At 43.9% G+C, this 19,353-nt stretch overlaps 1 protein-coding gene across 1 annotated transcript in view; it reads right to left on the minus strand.

Moving 5' to 3' along the window:
* Window positions 1–3,457: 3,457 nt before the first annotated feature.
* spen (spen family transcriptional repressor) overlaps window positions 3,458–19,353 on the minus strand; it is a 46,146-nt gene continuing 30,250 nt past the window's right edge. Inside the window, exons 10-16 of the mRNA XM_039011501.1 lie at window positions 15,002–15,115; window positions 14,772–14,872; window positions 6,810–14,664; window positions 6,306–6,641; window positions 5,952–6,146; window positions 5,599–5,757; window positions 3,458–5,423 (exon numbers count right to left, since the gene is read on the minus strand). Of these exons, the coding sequence (XP_038867429.1) occupies window positions 5,292–5,423; window positions 5,599–5,757; window positions 5,952–6,146; window positions 6,306–6,641; window positions 6,810–14,664; window positions 14,772–14,872; window positions 15,002–15,115 (8,892 nt within the window). The 3' untranslated portion in view covers window positions 3,458–5,291. The remainder of the gene's footprint in view (window positions 5,424–5,598; window positions 5,758–5,951; window positions 6,147–6,305; window positions 6,642–6,809; window positions 14,665–14,771; window positions 14,873–15,001; window positions 15,116–19,353) is intronic.

Below are 19,353 nucleotides of genomic sequence, written 5' to 3' on the forward strand. Positions count from 1 at the left end.
TAGGACAGACACTTCAGAAAAAACTTCCATTTGATTTTTGGGGGACTATCTGTTGTTCCGTGTAGTGAATCTGTTATTCAATGCATTTCAACAAATCATGTTTTCATATTTGTTTTCGATACCTCAAGGGGTTTTAAAATTCTAAATCAAATAGCAAACTGATCATTGGTAAGACCTTAAAACAATTCCATATAGCTGCTCCACCAAATGAGGCTGTTTTTGACAAGGACCTGGAACTCTCCACACCACCCTATTATCAAGTCCTCCCACACACAGTTATTAAGGGAGGGGCGATACATGCCGTTAAAGCCTCCCAACCCAGAGTATCCACAAACCAGATATGTAAAACACAGGCTTCTTTGGTCTAATCTCCCAAATGAAGAGCTTACTGAACAGTGAACATCCTCCCATTCATCATTTGGAGTCACAATTCTCTCCAGGCCACAACTGCTGCCCCCACTCTAGACCTCTTCCGAATGGTTCAGCAAAGGTTATTGTTCAGACAATTCAAATGCCAATGTGACAAAATCTGCAACAATATAAACAGAACATGTAAGAGTCTCAAGAGGTTTTTATGATTTTGCTGTTGCATCCAGATCCAAATTAAATCAAATCAAATGTAATTTGTCACATACAACAGGTGTAGACCTTACAGTGAAATGCTTACTTACAAGCACTTAACCAACAATGAAGTTTTAAGAGAAATACCTAAATTTTCTTTTTAAATAAATAAATGTAACAAATAATTAAAGAGCAGCAGTAAAATAACAATAGCAAGGCAATATACAGGGGGTACCGGTAAAGAGTCGAAGTGCGGAGGCACCGGTTAGTCGAGGTAATTGAGGTGATGTGTGCATGTAGGTAGAGTTATTAAAGTGACTATGCATAGATAATAACAGAGAGTAGCAGCAGCGTAAAAGGGGAGGGCAATGCAAATAGTCTGGGTAGCCATTTGATTAGGTGTTCAGGAGTCTTATGGCTTGGGGGTAGAAGTTGTTTAGAAGCCTCTTGGACTTGGTGCTCCGGTACCGCTTGCCGTGCAGTAGCAGAGAGAACAGTCTATGGCTGGGGTGGCTGAAGTCTTGACAATTTTTAGGGTCTTCCTCTGACACCGCCTGGTATAGAGGTCCTGGATGGCAGAAAGCTTGGCCCCACTGATGTACTGGACCGTACGCTCTGTAGTGCCTTGCGATCGGATGCCGAGCAGTTGCCATAACAGGCAGTGTTGCAACCCGTCAGGATGTTCTCGATGGTGCAGCTGTAGAACCCTTTGAGGATCCACCCAGGTGGATGCTCCACATTGACATAGATGAAGTGAGTTTACCCCTACATTATGTAACTTTAGGGTATCTCTAAGACCCAGAAGAAAGAATTGAAAAAATGCATTACATAACTGTAATGCTTCCGATCTAGTTGTGTTTATCATGTGTTGAAATGTGTCTGTGGATAATACATTCAGAGCAACATCTGCATGGAACATCAGCAAAAAGCCTAAAACTCAAAACAAGAAAACAAGCACTTATCAATGTCAGAAAAACCCAAAACCAGTATTTTCAAAGTTCTTTGCATCTTCTTTTACTAGCTCAATTTGGCCTTTGGAATGTAATGTTGCGGGCTAAGACTTCAAAAGACAGACTAAAAAGACAGAAAGATGGAGGGGGTTGAGCAAGCATGAAGGACTCATAACTTTTTTCCTTCCTACTCTTCCTGCTGCTGCTTCCCCATCTCGTTTGTCATAGGCTAGGTCTGTAATTTCAGAGGGCAGGGTAGGAGGGGGGGACAAAGTGAGGAGAGGAACAGCATCTTGAGTTTCCCCTTTGCTCTCCGTGCTCTCTCTCTTCACACTGTGTTCCAACATCTTTGCTTCTTCTCATGCTGGGCCTCAATTAACATTCCTTGTCTTAGCCTGTCGAGGCACTATAAATCGCTTGCGCTTCACCTCTTTTCCATGGTCACACTCCCTTCTTCCTCCTGTAATGAAAAAAGAAAGAGGAGAGGCGTGATGTGTCTTTGATGAGTTCCAGCATGATCCGCTTTCCCTCCCTCAGATATCCAGTGGCCTCTTAGTTTGAGAACCTTTATTTTCACAACCTCAGCCCTTCTACATCTCTTTGTAGCTCTGTTTTCTCTCTGATATAAAATACTGTTATGAAAAATTCTATATTATTGCATTAAGCATGTGGGATGAGTGTTTAAATAAGCGAAAACCACAGTTGACATTTCAGGAAGAAGCCACCATTTTGGAACTCTAGAACATCCTTTGATGGCTGAAATTGAGGGTTATAAAACCATAATGTACAGTTGGGGTACTTGGGGTCTCTTCGCTGCAGGCAGTCCCCCTTTGAGGACATTCATTTTAGCCTTTTCAGTACCTCCAAATGTGATGAGAGTCCACACAGGCCTGTCCGCCGAACATTCCCACAGGGAATTCCTCACCAATAACTCCCAATCGGCATCCCTCTGAGGATTCTTCAGTGTGCTTTTGAATGTAACAGGAGCAGGACACCCTAATGTTCAGGCATTAGTCTTAACATTTTTAAACTATAGAGCCCTATAGCCTCGGGGAGGATAAGTACAAAAGTGCAACTTTAATTGCCCTTCCCTTGTGCCGATCCCAGGTTTGAACATACTTCTCCATAGTCACTTATCTTCAGACTGCTTCACATAAATGCAAAATATGGGCACATATTATCAGATAAATGTCTGACTTTCTTTGGAAGACTAACAATGCAAGGCCATTGTTGGAGAAATTAACTTCTCTTCGCTCTCTCCTATGCATGTACACACAGCTGTACTGTGGATTTTTCACTGCAGTTGCCATGTTTATGATTTAGTGGTAGTTTTTCCAAAACTCATTTATGTGAGCCATTTGTCTACATAAACTAGGATTGTCAACTAATAGTGCAGTTAGAGAACTCTGACTCAAAACATAAAATGAGCATGGTAAGCTTTAGGCTACAGAAGTACAAACAGAAATTTCAACAAAACAATCTGTGTAACGACATTAAATTAATTTGGAAAACTGATTGGATTTGCAAAAGTCATCAATGTAAGGGAGTTGTCTTTTCACCCAATGTTAAACCTAATTCCAATGAGAGGGTGACATCATGTTTAATTCACATTAGTTGATAACTCAGCCAATTGGAAATCAAAACTAAACATTGAACTGATGTCTGTGCCCAGTGGGTATTATCCTATGCTGACATCTTGTGACTTCAAGGTGAACTGCAACATATTTCACAACAAGTAGTAACCTGAAGACGCTGCATATTTTCACAAGTAGTAACCTGAAGACGCTGCATATTTCACAACAAGTAGTAACCTGAAAACAATGTTCTGCATAATCAGAGTAACAACTAGATAATACTGTTGGTAATATATCATACAGTAATGTATCTGCAGTGGAACAAGGCATACCAAGACAACGGGCAAAAGCAAGCAAACACAAATCAAGAGTGACAGACCATTTAATGGATCTGTAGATGTTAAACAACCATTTATTTTAGTTTAAAAATGTCCTCATGGAGGAACAGCAAAATACACTGAAAATTATGAAATAAGATTGATCAAAAGACAGTTTAAGATAAATAATTTTGTTTTTGGGGTATTTTCTTGTAAGTTGTATACAAAAATTATAAGTGCCTTCAACATCACCATGAAAGTATTCAGCCTGCAGTCATAGAAATATTTACACCACAAAAACTGAGAATCTGCATCGGTTCACAACTAGCTTCATCTTTCGGACTGCTTTGTTTTGTCACACAAAACAAAACATGAAGACCCTGAACGGAGACAGTAATAAGGGAAAGTACACAAGAGCACATATTGAGAACATGAGTATTTACAGAATTGGCTCAGGGAGACACTAGTTCAGGGAAAGGAAAGAGAGACCGTTTACACATACATTCCCAGCATTGTTTAAAGTTTTAGTCACATTCGTTGCCTTACGGATTGTATTTACCCTTTACTTATTCAAGTTAAGCATGCTACAGCTGTCATTGAGTATTTTGCTTTTTGACTTTGGGAGCACATATTGGTATCCAGGAGTATTTTCAGAGGAACGGTAGAGGGCAGTGGAGGACACAAGGAGAGAGACAGAAGGACTATGTTCACCAACATCAAATAGAACAGTTTATGGCACTCCATGGAAATGAAGACAGGATTTCACAATGGAGTAGTAGTATGTATGCTGTAACAGGTTGGGCTGATGAAGAAAATATATCAAAAACTAAGTACAAACAGAGGCTGGTACAGTAGATCTGAGTGACAAATACAAAGTCAAGTATGAAAATAGGTTCTGGGGGTTCATTGAAAAAGAGATTTTGGCACAGAATCAATTCCAATAACAAAAGTTTGTAAATGTCACGCCTAGGAGTTTTGTAGGGGTCCTTGCCAGTTGCCACCCCCAAAAGGTTGATAGTGATGAGTTGTCATATAATCCACTTGGCCTCCTTACATACTTTTAATCTTTAAATATTTATAATATTTACAGTTTTGCAATTGTCTACGACACCTTGACTTGTAAATAAGACAAACAAAAATAAACAAATTATATATATAGTCGCCTGTTGAGGCATTAAGTGCAAACTGTACAACTCAAATAGTACCCTCTGAGGATAGAGTTGACTCTGGAAATGAAGTAGAAGGAAATCAAGTTGGCCGATGGTAGAAGAGTTGAAGCAGTACAGAAGATTGATGAAGCAGACATTATTCCTTTTTCTATTTTTCTCTTGCACAAGTAAAGCTGGTCACTGGCGCATGTCTATTATAATTAGGTAGCATTTTATTCTCTAATCTGTACAAAGATCATGTTTTTTTTCTCAACATAGTGCAATGACTGATTGGATCTGTTCTCTAAGAAAATCCCCAAAGGATGTAAATAAAATCACAATCATTATTTCAATGAGAGTAAAAACATCCCATAGCAGTCTTTCTCTTTTTGTTCCTTCGTCTCCTCGAATGCTTTCAAAATCAAGACGCAATCCGGTTTACTTCCAACGATTGCAAAAGTGAAATGTATGATCATAGAATTGATCACGAAAACCCCCAATCGACCCTTCCGTATGCTCTCCGTAAAGGCAGGGAGTTGTGGAATCAGAGGTGGAAGGATGACTTAAGGACTTGGTGAAGAGAAGTAAGAGTGAGTGCATGTTTTAAAAACAAAAAAAAGAGGTCAAACCCATCCAAACTGAGGCATTTCCAGTTTTCTAACCTGGATGAAAGTCCAAAAAGGCTGGTGTTGGCTTGATTCTGTTGGGTTCTAGAGAATGGAGTTTTTTTTATTGGAGGTATTACACGGAGGCAATGACAATCATGATGTGAGGGGAGATGCTGGAGATACTGTTGAGAAGGTCGGGGGCGAGCCGCGACAGGTGGCTCTCAGAGAAATCACATGGTGGAAAAATCTGCACCACATATGCCGGCTGGGGAAGGAAGAGACAAGACACGTGTCAGTTGTGTTTCCAACCTCATTGTTTGAAATCAGTTCAGTACCATACTCCCATCTCCACCTAATATTTACTTGAATACAGAAGGGCCATTACAGGTCCATTTGAAATGGATGCTGATATGGCTTAACAGTCAGAATGCAACACATACCTGATTGGAGCCGGGGTTGGGGACATTGATGATCCCAGCTGCTTGTTTTTGCTGTAGGTAGGTGATGAAGCCTCCTTTCAGGAGAAGGGTCTGACTGAGAACGTCCTCCTGATCCCGTCCACATGGCAGAGCTAGCAGGAGGCAGTAGTCACTCTCCACCTATAAACAACAATCATCAAATCGGTTGTGCTTTCACCTGAAATGTTACTGAAATATTAAGCATGTTTACATTCACAGTTGTAATGAGAACTAGTTGCCTGCAAAGAAAACATTACCTAAGAGTGTCTTTGGAAACATTCTACAAGAACCGTGATAAAATGCATAATTTCAATGACGGACAACTAGCAACTCACCATCATCCTGCGAGCCACGCCCTCAAGCTGGGACGCTTCCAACCTCATCCTCTGTGCGATGCGGAGCGGGGCCCCTCCCTCCAGTGGCGGCAGTGAACGGTGGGCAAGAACGTTGTTGCCAGAGACAAAGTGGAGCTGCACGGCAGCCGAGTCATTCTTCAGAGCCAGCAGGCCTTGCCATACTATGGGGTATTTCTGCACAAACAAAAGTGTAGCAAAGAAAGATCAGAGAAATATATGACATTTTAAGTATAAGCAATATTATCTGAACTGATTTCTAATTCTAATCTATCCTTACTAATGATGACTGAAAGTCTTCAGGATTGTTTTAATTCCCATGATCAGCCTCCTTACCATTAAAAGCTGCACCATATCGACGGACCGGTATCCTGAGTGCCCCAGTTTACCCTCAGGGTGCAACTGTGAGGAACTTGAGAGGGGTGCTACTGGAGGGCTCGGCATGAAGACTGGTGGGCCCTTCTGCAGAGCTAGCTCTTGCTTGTGGGAGAGAGCCATGGGAGAAGTATAAGAGGGTGAAATGGTGTCCCTCTGCATCCGGGGCATGTGGGATAAGTCCATGGAGGCTGTGTGACGGAGGTGGGAGTTGTCCGATTTGGTTTCACTTCCTCCACCAAGTGACCCAGCAGAGAGTGACTGAGATAGCTTGCCCCTGTGGCTGAGATCATCATCCTGAGGAAACAAATAAGACTTCAGTGCTATCTACATAGAAGTAATGTACTGTAGGAGAGAAACACTAAAATAATAGTCAAAGTCAATCCTAACTGAAAACACTGGCAAAAACACTAAACATCTGAAACTAATGAACTAAATTTAAACATGAATGCATAGTTCTCTGACCTGGGAAGGTGTGATGCCGCGGGGAGCCAGGTTCAATCCCATCGAAGAGTGACTAGAAAACTGGGAGTGGAAGCCCTGCATATCCCGGTACACTGGGAAGGAGCCAGTGCCACCTGGATGAATCAGCTGAACACCTTGAGGATGATGATGAGGAGACACCATAACAGGGACAGATGGATGGACCCCCATCATCCTGCTGCTCTCAGTATGAGGTGGGTGAGACATCTTTGCCTCCAATGTTTTAGGAATCTCCTTCCGCATCTGCGTCATGCCTTTTGGAGTCTTGGAGGCAGCAGAGAGGTTGGTGATTGAGGTTGCTCCTGCCTCAGGAGTTTGTGACCGACGTCCCTCTGCAATGGTGTGCTCTCCTAGCTGATGGTGCATCAGGATGCGCATGTCCCGTATGTCGCGCATGTCTCTGATGTCTCGGGAGGCCATGCTGTACTGGTCCAGACGTAGGCCTGCGTGATGCAGCCCTCTGTGCTGCTCTGCCTGCATCATCATCACATCTGACTGGAGCTGGGGTGCAGAGGGTCTGCACAGCCCCTGGTGGTAGTGCTTCATGTTCTCTTCGGCACAGCTGTCTGATGCTCCCCGAGTGGGGCCCGCATGTGACTGCAGCACCATTTCTCTGATGGTGTTGGCGCGCTGAGGAGGTCCAGTGCGGGGAGATGGCATGGAATTCGCCCGTCTTCCATGATTCATTCCAGAGAGCTGTGGGGTATTCATCCTGACATCGCTGTGCGAGAGGTGACCTATAGACACTGACTGGGTGACGCTGTGTGACACCGGGGTCATTATAACAGACTGCTCTGGGTGGGGGTGGTGCATACTGGCAACATATGGAGACATCTCAGGCATGCCAGGATGCAAAACCATAGAGCTGGCATGGGGGGACATTGAGTTTCTGGGAGAGCAAACTTTCGCAAAGGGTAAAGGTGAGTGGCCCGTTGCTCGAGGGGAATGAGGCTCTTGCTTGAGGTGTGGGACTGACCAATCAGATGGGGTACTGGGACTAGGACTCATGCGGTTTCCAGTCAAAGATGGGTAATGTGGATTCATGATTGGGCTGAGGTTGGATGTCTGGTGTGCCTTTGCCATATCCACCATCATTGGTTTGGATTCTGCTCCAGGCTCTTTCTTTACGTGCTGCTGCATCACAGCCCGATTGTACATCAATATTTGAGGACTAGTGACCGGTTGTTGAAACATCCTTACTGCACTACCCTGGGGTCCAGTGTGATATGACGACTCTGACTTTTCAGAACCAGGACTCTCCTGCTTAATGGTGGAGATGACAGGCTGAGAATTGTATGTATGGCCAGTTAAGAGTACCCCCGGGTGTCCGTACCCTGTGGGTGTCAGGGGTCCCTTGGGAGTGCAAAGCTGGGATGGGGCAAATGGTTCTTGCTTAATCTGAGATTTAGACACAGACTGCTGAAACTCTATGTCGACTGCACTGGCCGGTGGGATCTGGCTAATTTTGGCACTGATCCGTTGAGGTCCCTCTGTTTTTTGCCCTGAGTAACTTAGTACTACCACACCCTCGGATGTATTTACCCTGAGGCCACGACTGGAGCCTGTGTTGTAGGGTGTGCTCTCAACTATAGACCGTCCTCTGCAGTTTACATCCTCTGCCACATCCACTCCATGGTAACAGTTGTTCTCGTTCATACTTGATCTGGATTTCTGTTTGGTTAGAGATAGGCCAGCATTACGGTTACTTAGGGAGATTCGAGGTGCTTCCTCAGTGTCAAAGGGCATTGGAATCCGGCTGATGACAGAGGTAGTAGGGGAAGAAATGACTGAATGCACCATCTTCTCTCCAAAGTTCTGCTGGGTCTCGGTGAGCGGGGATGGTTTTTGAAGAGTGAAAGGAAAGGGTCTGTCTTCAGGATGCGTGTGCCTAGCAGCCATTGTGTCAGATGAGTTTTCATTCTCTGACATGCGAGGGTCTGCCAGCGTTGTGGTTAGCACTGTAGTAGGAATGGCATTGCTGTTTGATGCTGACACATATTTGGGATCCATGAGGATCTTTCTGAGAGTGCTGGAGCTAGAGTCAATATCCGATGCCTTAGTATCAGGAGGCATAAGTGGATTTGCCGACTGGCTTCCAAGTGCTGTTACTGCTGGTGCAGAGGGAGTCACTACAGAAACTAGAGTTGCAGGAGTAGCATGTATTATACTTTCTTCAGATCTGTGAAGCCAGTCTGGTGAAACAGGCATCTTGCCTTGGCAGGGTGGAGGGACATCCAATTGGGTTGGAGAAGGTGTGAGAGCAGGGGATGGAGAGAGAGTAGGGGCTACTGCTGATATTTGAAACTTTTTGAAATGAGGAAGTCTCTTGGTACCAGAGTGAAAGGCTGATTCTTCAGGTACGGGTTGTTCCACAGCAGGTTGTTCTGCCTCCTTGGGAGTGTTCACAGTCATGGTACATGTGATATCACATTTGCAGGTAGCAGCTGCGGTGACAACAGTGGCTGTTGCTGTAGCAGTATCTGCCTTAGAGTTGATGACTTCAACTTCTTCAGGAATGGACTCTGGTAGCTTGAAGGGGGAGGTCTCAGCTTCTGATACCTCTTCAGCAGGTTCTCCCTTCCGGTTGACAGCCTTTCGTCCTCTGGACCTCTTTGAAGTCTTAGGTCTGACTGCTTTCCCTTTTTTTGCGTGTGTTTCTGGTAGAAGGGACTCATCTTCAGCAGAGGCCCCAGAGACTGTTGATTCAGAGGCTTTAGCATCTGTCGTCAGGGGTTTGGCACTGGGAATCAAAACTCCCATCTCTGGGTCAATAATGTTGCTGATAGCCATGTGTGTTTCTGGTTCCAAGACATCATTGGCAGAGGGTAAGACCAGAGGCTCTGGGGTAGGAACAATTGCAGTATAAGTGGAAGGAGCTGTGAAACCATCTGTATCAGTAGATATGTCTTCAGCAGTAATGGAATCAATAGCAGCAGCTAGTTCGGTTTCACTGGCAGGAATAGCTGACTTCTCCCCCTCCATTTCATTCTCTGGTTCTACAGTGACAGGGGGCAGCAGGGTAGATGGCTCTGCAGGTGGTTCCTTATAGGGTTGAAGAGGTTGCACAACTGTAAGTTTGGCAATATTCTCCACTGCCCGTTCCAGTTCTATCTGACGTGCCAAAATAGCGGCTGCTGGGTCTACCGTTTGTTCAGGGTCTAACAGAACATCTTCCTTTTCCTCTGGGCTGAACTCTGCGGCATCTTTCAGATAACACTGAGTCCTTGCTTCTTCTTTATCTGGTACTCCTGGTTTGGCATTTTTAGCAGTGGTCTCAAAAGATTCAGCCTCATCCTCCTCAGAGCAAAGCAACCCTTTCACATCATCTACGCTTACACGAATCTCAAGGTTTCTCAAGCCATGCGATTTATCCTCTGTCACCAATTTGGCATTTCGTGTAAACCTTGGTGCTTTTGTGTAAACCTTGGTGCTCTTTTCAGATTGTTGTCTTTTCTCCACATGGGTAGATTCTATCCTCTCAATGTCCCCTTCAGAATACTTTTTCTCAATTTGATCAGTTAGCACTTTGTTTCCTTCGTCTTTCTGTGTTGGCAAGCATTGCATTGCTTCCTCTAATAATTTCCCTGCTTCTTCTGACTCATCTTTTATTTTGGGCTCAGGCTCTTCAGTAGTTGTACTATCAACTGACTTCTCTCCTGATGATGTTGCACTCTCGGATTGTTTGTCTACTCTACTTGCTTTCCTACCAATTGAAGCCCCAGTAAGTGAAGACACTTGAGCTGTCTGCACTTTCTGCATACGGGGTGAACACCACCCCTCAGACATTCTGGAACCCTGTCCAGTGTTAGCAGGCTCTTTCATGTCAATGTCTTCCTCTGATGATTTCTGCGAGTCCCCTTTCACTGGTGACACATCTTCCCCTCGCCTGCGTGACTTGGGTGGGCGACCTCGCCTTGTGTAGGTAGATGTGTTCAATGCATCCTGCTGCAGCACTAGATCCTTGTCAACACCACACTTATGGGCGGAGCAAGAGGACTCCACCACCTCTTTACATGGTGGCTGGGCATCCCCTTCAGATGGTGTGGCATAAACTGACCGAACATTTCGCCGTCTGCTCCTTCCGTGGATTAGAATTGATTCATTCTCAGAGTCAGGGACATTAACTGGTGACTTGGCTGTGGTTTTAGGTTCTGATGATGCCTTTAATACTTCTCCTCGTGGAGATGAAGACCTTTTCAGCTTCTCTCTGTCAATTCGCTCACTCTTTCGAGTTACTGGTTTCTCAGAGACAGCGGTTTTGGGGGGCTCCAGGATTTGTGTTTCTGACACATTTGGCTTAGCTCTTTTACTCTTGGGTTGTTTGCGAATTGGCTTTGCTGGTTTGATTCCAGCCTCTGAGACTGGTATGTGAACCTCTTGGGAATCGTCAGATTTCTGAGGTTTGTCAATGTCCTTAGAATATAGTTTCTCTGGTTGGGTCTCTATCTTTACCATTTCTATATTCTCGTCAACCTTGGGGGAAGCAGAGCAGGTGAATTCAGCAGCATTTGCCTCAAAACTACTTAATGAGGCACCAGGAGTGGGAAGCTTATTATCAAGGAAAGATGTATGATCCACTGTAAGATTGCCTTCAGTTGTAACTCTGGGTTCACATAATACCTCTTTAGGTTCAACTTTAACTTTAACCTCAGCATCTGAAGGGAAAGGTGATATGGGTGTGATTAAAATCGAGGCAGGGGGTTGGATCTCTACTAGAGGAGATTGGGGTGGGAACACTTCAAGATTATGTTCTACTTTTTCCTCTTCAATCAGTGAAACAGTCTGTTCAGAGGATGAAGTAGTTAAAACAACCTCTTTCTCCTGCTGTGGAGAAATCTCTCTGGGTGAAGAAAGAAACTGTGAAATTGGCAAGATGAGAGCAGGGCTGACTGATTTAATATCGGCCTTCTGCATGAACTCTAAAACCTTGGGAGACTCTTCTTGTTCACTCTCATCAACGCTTTCAATTTCTTGTGGAAAGTGGCCCCATGAGGTCTCCTTCTGTTGTTGAAGCTCCAGAAAGCGGCTATGAAAAAGCACTATGGGCTCTTGAAGGTCCCCTCCCCATGGCCCAGGTTGTCCTTTGACAGCATCCTGTTTGGCAGGATGTCTGCCAATTCCCAACTCAGGATCTTTGCGCTCAAGATGTTGTAGACGCCGTGAATCTTGCTCAAAGATTGAACTATGAAGAAAACGAGATGCAAACAGCTCCTGCCGTTCCAGATCCTCTGCTTTGTGGTCTTTCTTATTGTCATCCAGTTTACCTTCAGAGTCGGTACGAATCTTCTTCTTTTTCATGTACCAAGACGGGATAGGTCGTGGTACAGACTCTACCTTTTCTTTGTCTGAGCTACTGCGAAGACTGGCAAAGCGAGAGTCTCTGTCAAGAAAGGACCAATTATCCTCCCTTGCGGAGGACAATGACTTGGCTCGCTCAAGAAGTGCTTGTGTGTCTGGAGTGATAGTCTTGTCTAATGCAAAAGAATAGAACTTGTTCTTCTCCAGGGAGCATGAGAGCTTGAGGCCTGTCAACCTTTCTTCACGTTCCCCGAGGATAGAGGACAGTGAGGTGTTGGGCTTAGGGGAGTGGTTTTTGTTCTCACCATCATCATCTGAATCTGACGGTACTTCTCCAGGCTCTAGTTCACACACAAGATGTTTGCAAATGCTTTCTTGTTTCACAATGCTACTGGGGAAGGTCATGTCCATTCTGAGGCAGTCAGATTTGATTCTACTCTCCCATCGTTGAAGTAGCTGCTCGTTACACCCAAGCAATGCTGTTTTAAGCTTAGGAAATTCTGTGATAGGGGAACGGAAATGATTAGGTGTCATGTCCAAGCTGTATTTCAATGAATCTACTTGCGAGTAGACTTTGTCCTCTTCTTTTGGAGAGCCTTTAGTCTCTTTATTGGTAACTGATTGTGCTAACCGGGAAGCACACTCTTCTTCATTTGAGGGAAAGGGACCAGAGCCAGAAAAAGATATGACACTCAGGTCAGGGTCTTCATTTAATTCACAGGAAGACCTGTAGTTGCGGGCTCTCTTACCACTTAGCAAGTCAAAGTCAAAACTCTCGGATTTCTTATGTTTGCTAGATGGAGAATCGTCTGTAACATCTTGAAGTGTTTTTCCTACCTCATGCACCAGATTGCACCTTTCAAAGTCCTCTGTGTCGCCGTCTTGTGAGCTTTCTGATTTATGTAATTTGTCAGGCTCTTCTAGCTTCAGCCGAAGCTGTCGGCTCTGTTCCATTTGTTTTCTGCAGGTCTGAGAGTGGTCAAGGTCAGACTCAAGTCGTTCCTCAGTCTCCCCTCTACTTTTGTAAAATCCTACACCCTGCTCGCCATTGTCTTGTTGCGGCAGTTGCGTGAATGCGTCCTGGTCAAGACTCCCATCAGAGATTTTCGTGAGACTTGATCCCCAAAACTGAATTTTCAGACAGGTTGGGTCTAATGGATCTGTTGCCTCTTCTGTTGGTTCTCCAAGTCGTGACTGAAGTTCCAAACTGAGTCCAAGCCCCATTCCCATGGAGACTATTTCAGACTCTTGTTCATCTTGAGGACTGCAAACAGTAACAAGTCTCTCAGATTTAGCCTTGCAATGCTCCATCTTATGCACCACTTTTCGCAATAAGCTCCTTGCACCCTCATTCTCCTTTGCCATAGCACTGTCAGGTGTCTTCCTAAGTCCCAGTCTACTGCCCTCTTCTGGACTCTCCCTCTTCAGTTGATCGGTCTTCCCCATGGAGTCTTCAAAACGCCTCTTTCGTGCAGCTAGACGGTGAACATCCACAGAGTTAGAATCATCATACCTAGGGGCAGCTTTCATATGTTTTTTGGCTTTCATTTTACCATCCTTGTCTACAACTTCAAGGTTTTTATCTTTTGGCACCTTCCCATGCTTGACTATATCTCCTTTTTGGGGATCTATGCGGAAGGGAGGACTTTTCTGATCCCTTGAAGGTGATGCAAGCAGAATACTGTCATTCCCACCTCTAACTCTTTGTTTTTCTAGGATAGCATGACCAAGCAATTTCCCTTCCTTCTCCTTCACACGTGTTAGCTGCACCACACAAGGTGGTAGATCTAGCCGTCCTTTGCCTGAGCCTTCTTTTTCCTTAAGAGGAAACTTGCTGACTTTGCTTCGAGGCCCTGCATCTGGACTAACTTCTCTTTCCAGTTTAGGCACTGTCTCGGGCGATGGAATGCTGGGAGATTGCAATTTAAGTTTTCTCAACCTCTGTTTCTCACCCTTCTCCTTGCGCCCAGACCTCTTTTCCTTATCACCCCCAGTACCATGTTCAGTTTCAAATGGTCTCTCCTTCTCTGGCTTATCGCTCTTATTATACCGATCGGGTCGTGCCTTGTCAAATCTCGGAGGTGAGAGTGAACTGCAGCTGGCACTTCGCTCTGAGGATCTACAGCAAATGCGGCGATCAGAGTCATTTGGTAGACGCTCAGAGAGGGAGTGGGACGCTGTAGGACTGGCAGGGCGATGAGGGTGAGAAGGGCTCTGGCTGTGTTCCATTGTTCTCCGCCCATGGTCACGTTCACGGTCTGTTTCAAAGCGCTCCCGCTCACGCTCCCTCTGCAAGTAACTGTATTTGCGGATGTCCTGCTCATAGGGGTCTCTGTAATCTCTGTATTCACGCGGATCATCAAAGTAACGCGGGTCATAGAAATCCCCCTGGTATGAGTCCCATTCTGTGTAGAACTCGCGGCCTCTGTCAGGTAACTTGCGACGGGGATCTTCTGTGAAGGTTCCTCCAGGTGTTCGCACACTATTATCAAAGAATGGCCGTTCAGCTGTAAACTCATATTGCGGCCTGCGCTCATCCCTGATAAACACACAAAAAAGAGGAATCAAACTCATATTATTCAATGTCATTGGAATTTTTCAAATGGGGATATGTGACAAAATTAATCTAGTAAAAATGATACAAACCTTCGCTCAGACAGGATTTCATAGAAGTCGCGAATGTCCTGACCAGATGCCTGCATTGAGTGATAGAAAGCCATCTGACTTTCCTGATTGGCAAAGTCCACCTGCAAACAAAAACACATGGAAGTTGATAAATCAGAGACAAATATCATTGTTTGGACTATGGTCTTCAATCACCTGGCCTATTTCCCCAACCAACAGGGATTCTATTTCATAAGACATTTTTTTGCTACCTTAATTTTGTTGCCACCAATCTTCCAACCCTTGGTCTCCTTGACAGCTGCCTGCGCATATTCTATGTTATTATACAGTATAAGGGCCATTCCTTTGGGTCTGTCAAATACAACCTGTGGTGGGAGGGGAGAGAAGAAAGAAACATATTTAGTAAAACCAAAATTATCTTCTTTATATACAGTGCATTCGGAAAGTATTAGACCCCTTGAATTTTCCCACATTTTGTTAAAATTACAGCCTTGTTCTAAAATGGATTAAATAGTCCCCCCCCCCCAATCACTCTACACACAATACCACATAATTACTAAGGGAAAAACAGGCTTTTAGAATTTATTTGCAAATATATAAAAAAAAAAAACTTAAATTACACATTTACTGTAAGTATTCAGACCCTTTACTCAGTACTTTTGAAGCACCTTTGGTAGCGATTACAGCCTAGAGTCTTCTTGGGTACACTACAAGCTTAGCACACCTGTATTTGGAGAGTTTCTCCCATTCTTCTCTGCAGATCCTCTCAAGCTCTGTCAGGTTGGATGGGGAGCGTCACAACACAGCTATTTTCCGGTCAGGTTCAAGTCCAGGCTCTGGCTAGGCCACTCAAGGACATTAAGACTTGTCCCGAAGCCATTCCTGTGTCGTCTTGGCTCTGTGCTTAGGGTCACTGTCATGTTGGAAGGTGAACCTTTGCCTCAGTCTGAGCAGGTTTTCATCAAGGATCTCTGTACTTCGCTCCGTTAATCTTTCCCTTCATCTTGACTAGTCTCCCAGTCCGTGCCGCTGAAAACCATCCCCGCAGCATGATGCTGCCACCACGCTTCACCATAGGGATGGTGCCAGGTTTCTTTCAGACGTGATGCTTGGCATGCAGGCCAAAGAGTTCAATCTTGGTTTCATCAGACCAGAGAATCGTGTTTCTCATGGTCTGACAGTCCTTTAGGTTTCTTTGGGCTAACTCCAAGCGGGCTGTCATGTGCCTTTTATTGAGGAGTGGCTTCCGTCTGGCCACTCTATCATAAAAGGCCTGAATGGTGGAGTGCTGCAGAAGTGGTTGTCCTTCTGGAAGGTTCTCCCATCTCTGCAGAGGAACTCTGGAGCGCGGTCAGAGTGACCATCGGGTTCTTGGTCAGGGAAGTGAGACTAGTGTTTTGCGGGTACTATTTAATGAAGCTGCCAGTTGAGTTGTGAGGCATCTGTTTCTCAAACTAGACACTAATGTACTTGTCCTCTTGCTCAGTTGTGCACCGGGGCTTCCCACTCCTCTTTCTATTCTGGTTAGAGCCAGTTTGCGCTGTTCTGTGAAGGGAGTAGTATACAGCGTTGTACGAGTTCTTCAGTTTCTTGGCAATTTCTCGCATGGTATAGCCTTCATTTCTCAGAACAAGAATAGACTGTTGTTTCTGACAAATGCTGATGATCCAGACACTCAACTAGTATAAAGAAGGCCAGTTTTTTTGCTTCTTTTCAGCTGTGCTAATATAATTGCAAAAGGGTTTTCTAATGATCAATTAGCCTTTTAAAATTATAAACTTGGATTAGCTAACACAACGTGCCACTGGAACACAGGAGTGATGGTCGCTGATAATGGGCCTCTGTACGCCTATATAGATATTTCATTTAAAAAAAAGGATATATATATTTTTTAAATCAGCGTTTCCAGTTACAATAGTAATTTCCAACATTAACAATGTCTACACTATTTTTTAATCAATTTGATGTCATTTTAAAAATGTACCAAAAAAAGTGCTTTTCTTTCAAAAACAAGGACATTTCTAAGTGACCCCAAACTTTTGTATGTATGTATGTATGTATGCATGCATGTATGCATGTATGTACGTACAGTGGCAAGAAAAAGTATGTGAACCCTTTGGAAATACCTGGACTTCTGCATAGATTGGTCATCAAATTTTATCTGATCTTCATCTAAGTCACAACAATAGACAGTCTGCTTAAACTAATAACACACAAACAATTATACATTTTCATGTCTATTGAACACACCGTGTAAACATTCACAGTGCAGGGTGGAAAAGGTATGTGAACCCTTGGATTTAATAACTGGTTGACCCTCCTTTGGCAGCAATAACCTCAACCCCAAACATTTTCTGTAGTTACGGATCAAAACTGCACAATGGTCAGGAGGAATTTTGGACCATTCCTCTTAACAAAACTGTTTCAGTTCAGCAATATTTTTGGGATGTCTGGTGTGAACCGCTCTCGAGGTCATGCCACAGCATCTCAATCGGGTTGAGGTCAGGACTCTGACTGGGCCACTCCAGAAGGCGTATCTTCTTCCGTTGAAGCCATTCTGTTGTTGATTTACTTCTGTTTTGGGTTGTTGACCTGTTGCATTACCCAACTTCTGTTGAGCTTCAATTGGCGGACAGATAGCCCTACATTCTCCTGCAAAATGTCTAGATAAACTTGGGAATACATTTTACGGGCGATGATAGCAAGCTGTCCAGGCACTGATGCAGTAAAGCAGCTCCAAACCATGATGCTCCCTCCACTATACTTTACATTTGGGATGAGGTTTTGATGTTGGTGTGTTGTGCCTTTTTTTTCTCCACACATAGTTATGTGTGTTCCTTCCAAACAACTCAACTGTAGTTTCATCTGTACACAGAATATTTTGGAACATCCAGATGCTCTTTTGCGAACTTCAGACGTACAGCAATGTTTTTTTTGGACAGCAGTGGTTTCTTCCGTGGTGTCCTCCCATGAACACCATTCTTGTTTAGTGTTTTACATATCATAGACTTGTCAGAGATGTTAACATGTTCCAGAAATGTCTGTAAGTCTATGGCTGACACACTAGGATTCTTCTTAACTTCATTGAGCATTCCGCTCTGTGCTCTTGCAGTCATCTTTTCAGGACGGCAACTCCTAGGGAGAGTAGCAACAGTGCTGAACTTTCTCTATTTATAGACAATTTGTCTTATTGTGGACTGATGAACATCAAGGCTTTTAGATATACTTTTGAAACCCTTTCCAGCTTTATGCAAGTCAACAATTCTTAATCTTGGGTCTTCTGAGATCTCTTTTGCTCGAGGCATGGTTCACATTAAGCAATGCTTCTTGTGAATAGCAAACTCAAATGTTGTGAGTGTTTTTTAAAGGGCAGGGCAGCTCTAACCAACATCTCCACTCTCGTCTCAATGATTGTACTCCAGGTTAGCTGACTCCAATTAGCTTTTGGAGAAGTCAGCCTAGGGGTTAACATACTTTTTCCAAACTACACTGTGAATGTGTTCAATAAAGACAAGAAAAATACAATCATTTGTGTGTTATTAGTTTAAGCAGTCCGTTGTTGTGACTTAGATGAAGATCAGATTTAATTTTATGACCAATTTATGTAGAAATCCAGATAATTCCAAATGGTTCACATACTTTTTCTTGCCACTGTATGTATGTACATACAGTTGAAGTCGGAAGTTTATACACCTTAGCCAAACACATTTAATCTCAGTTTCACAATTCCTGACATTTAATCCTAGTAAAAATTCCCTGTTTTAGGTCAGTTAGGATCACCACTTTATTTTCAGAATGTGAAAAGTCAGAATAACAGCAGAGAGAATGATTTATTTCAGCTTTAATTTCTTTCATCACATTCCCAGTGGGTCAGAAGTTTACATACACTCAATTAGTATTCGGTAGCATTGCCTTTAAATTGTTTAACTTGGGTCAAACGTTTTAGGTAGCCTTCCACAAGTTTCCCACAATAAGTTAGGTGAATTTTGGCCCATTCCTCCTGACAGAGCTGGTGTAACTGAGTCAGGTTTGTAGGCCTCCTTGCTCGCATACGCTTTTTCAGTTCTGCCCACAAATTTTCTATAGGATTGAGGTTAGGGCTTTGTGATGCCCATTCCAATACCTTGACTTTGTTGTCCTTAAGCCATTTTGCCACAACTTTGGAAGTATGCCTGGGGTCATTGTCCATTTGGAAGACCCATTTGCGACCAAGCTTTAACTTCCTGACTGATGTCTTGAGATGTTGCTTCAATATGTCCACAATTTCTTTCCCTAATGATGCCATCTATTTTGTGAAGTGCACCAGTCTCTCCTGCAGCAAAGCACCCCCACAACATGATGCTGCCACCCCCATGCTTCACGGTTGGGATGGTTTTCTTCACCTTGCAAGCTTCCCCCTTTTCCTCCAAACATAACGATGGTCATTATGGCCAAACAGTTCTATTTTTATTTCATCAGACCAGAGGACATTTCTCCAAAAAGTACGATCTTCGTCCCCATGTGCAGCAAACCGTAGCCTGGCTTTTTAAATTGTGGTTTTGGAGCAGTGGCTTCTTCCTTGCTGAGCGGCCTTTTAGATTATGTCGATACAGGGCTTGTTTTA

The sequence above is a fragment of the Salvelinus namaycush genome, chromosome 16, assembly GCF_016432855.1.
Source record: "Salvelinus namaycush isolate Seneca chromosome 16, SaNama_1.0, whole genome shotgun sequence".
Taxonomy (NCBI): Eukaryota; Metazoa; Chordata; class Actinopteri; order Salmoniformes; family Salmonidae; genus Salvelinus; species Salvelinus namaycush.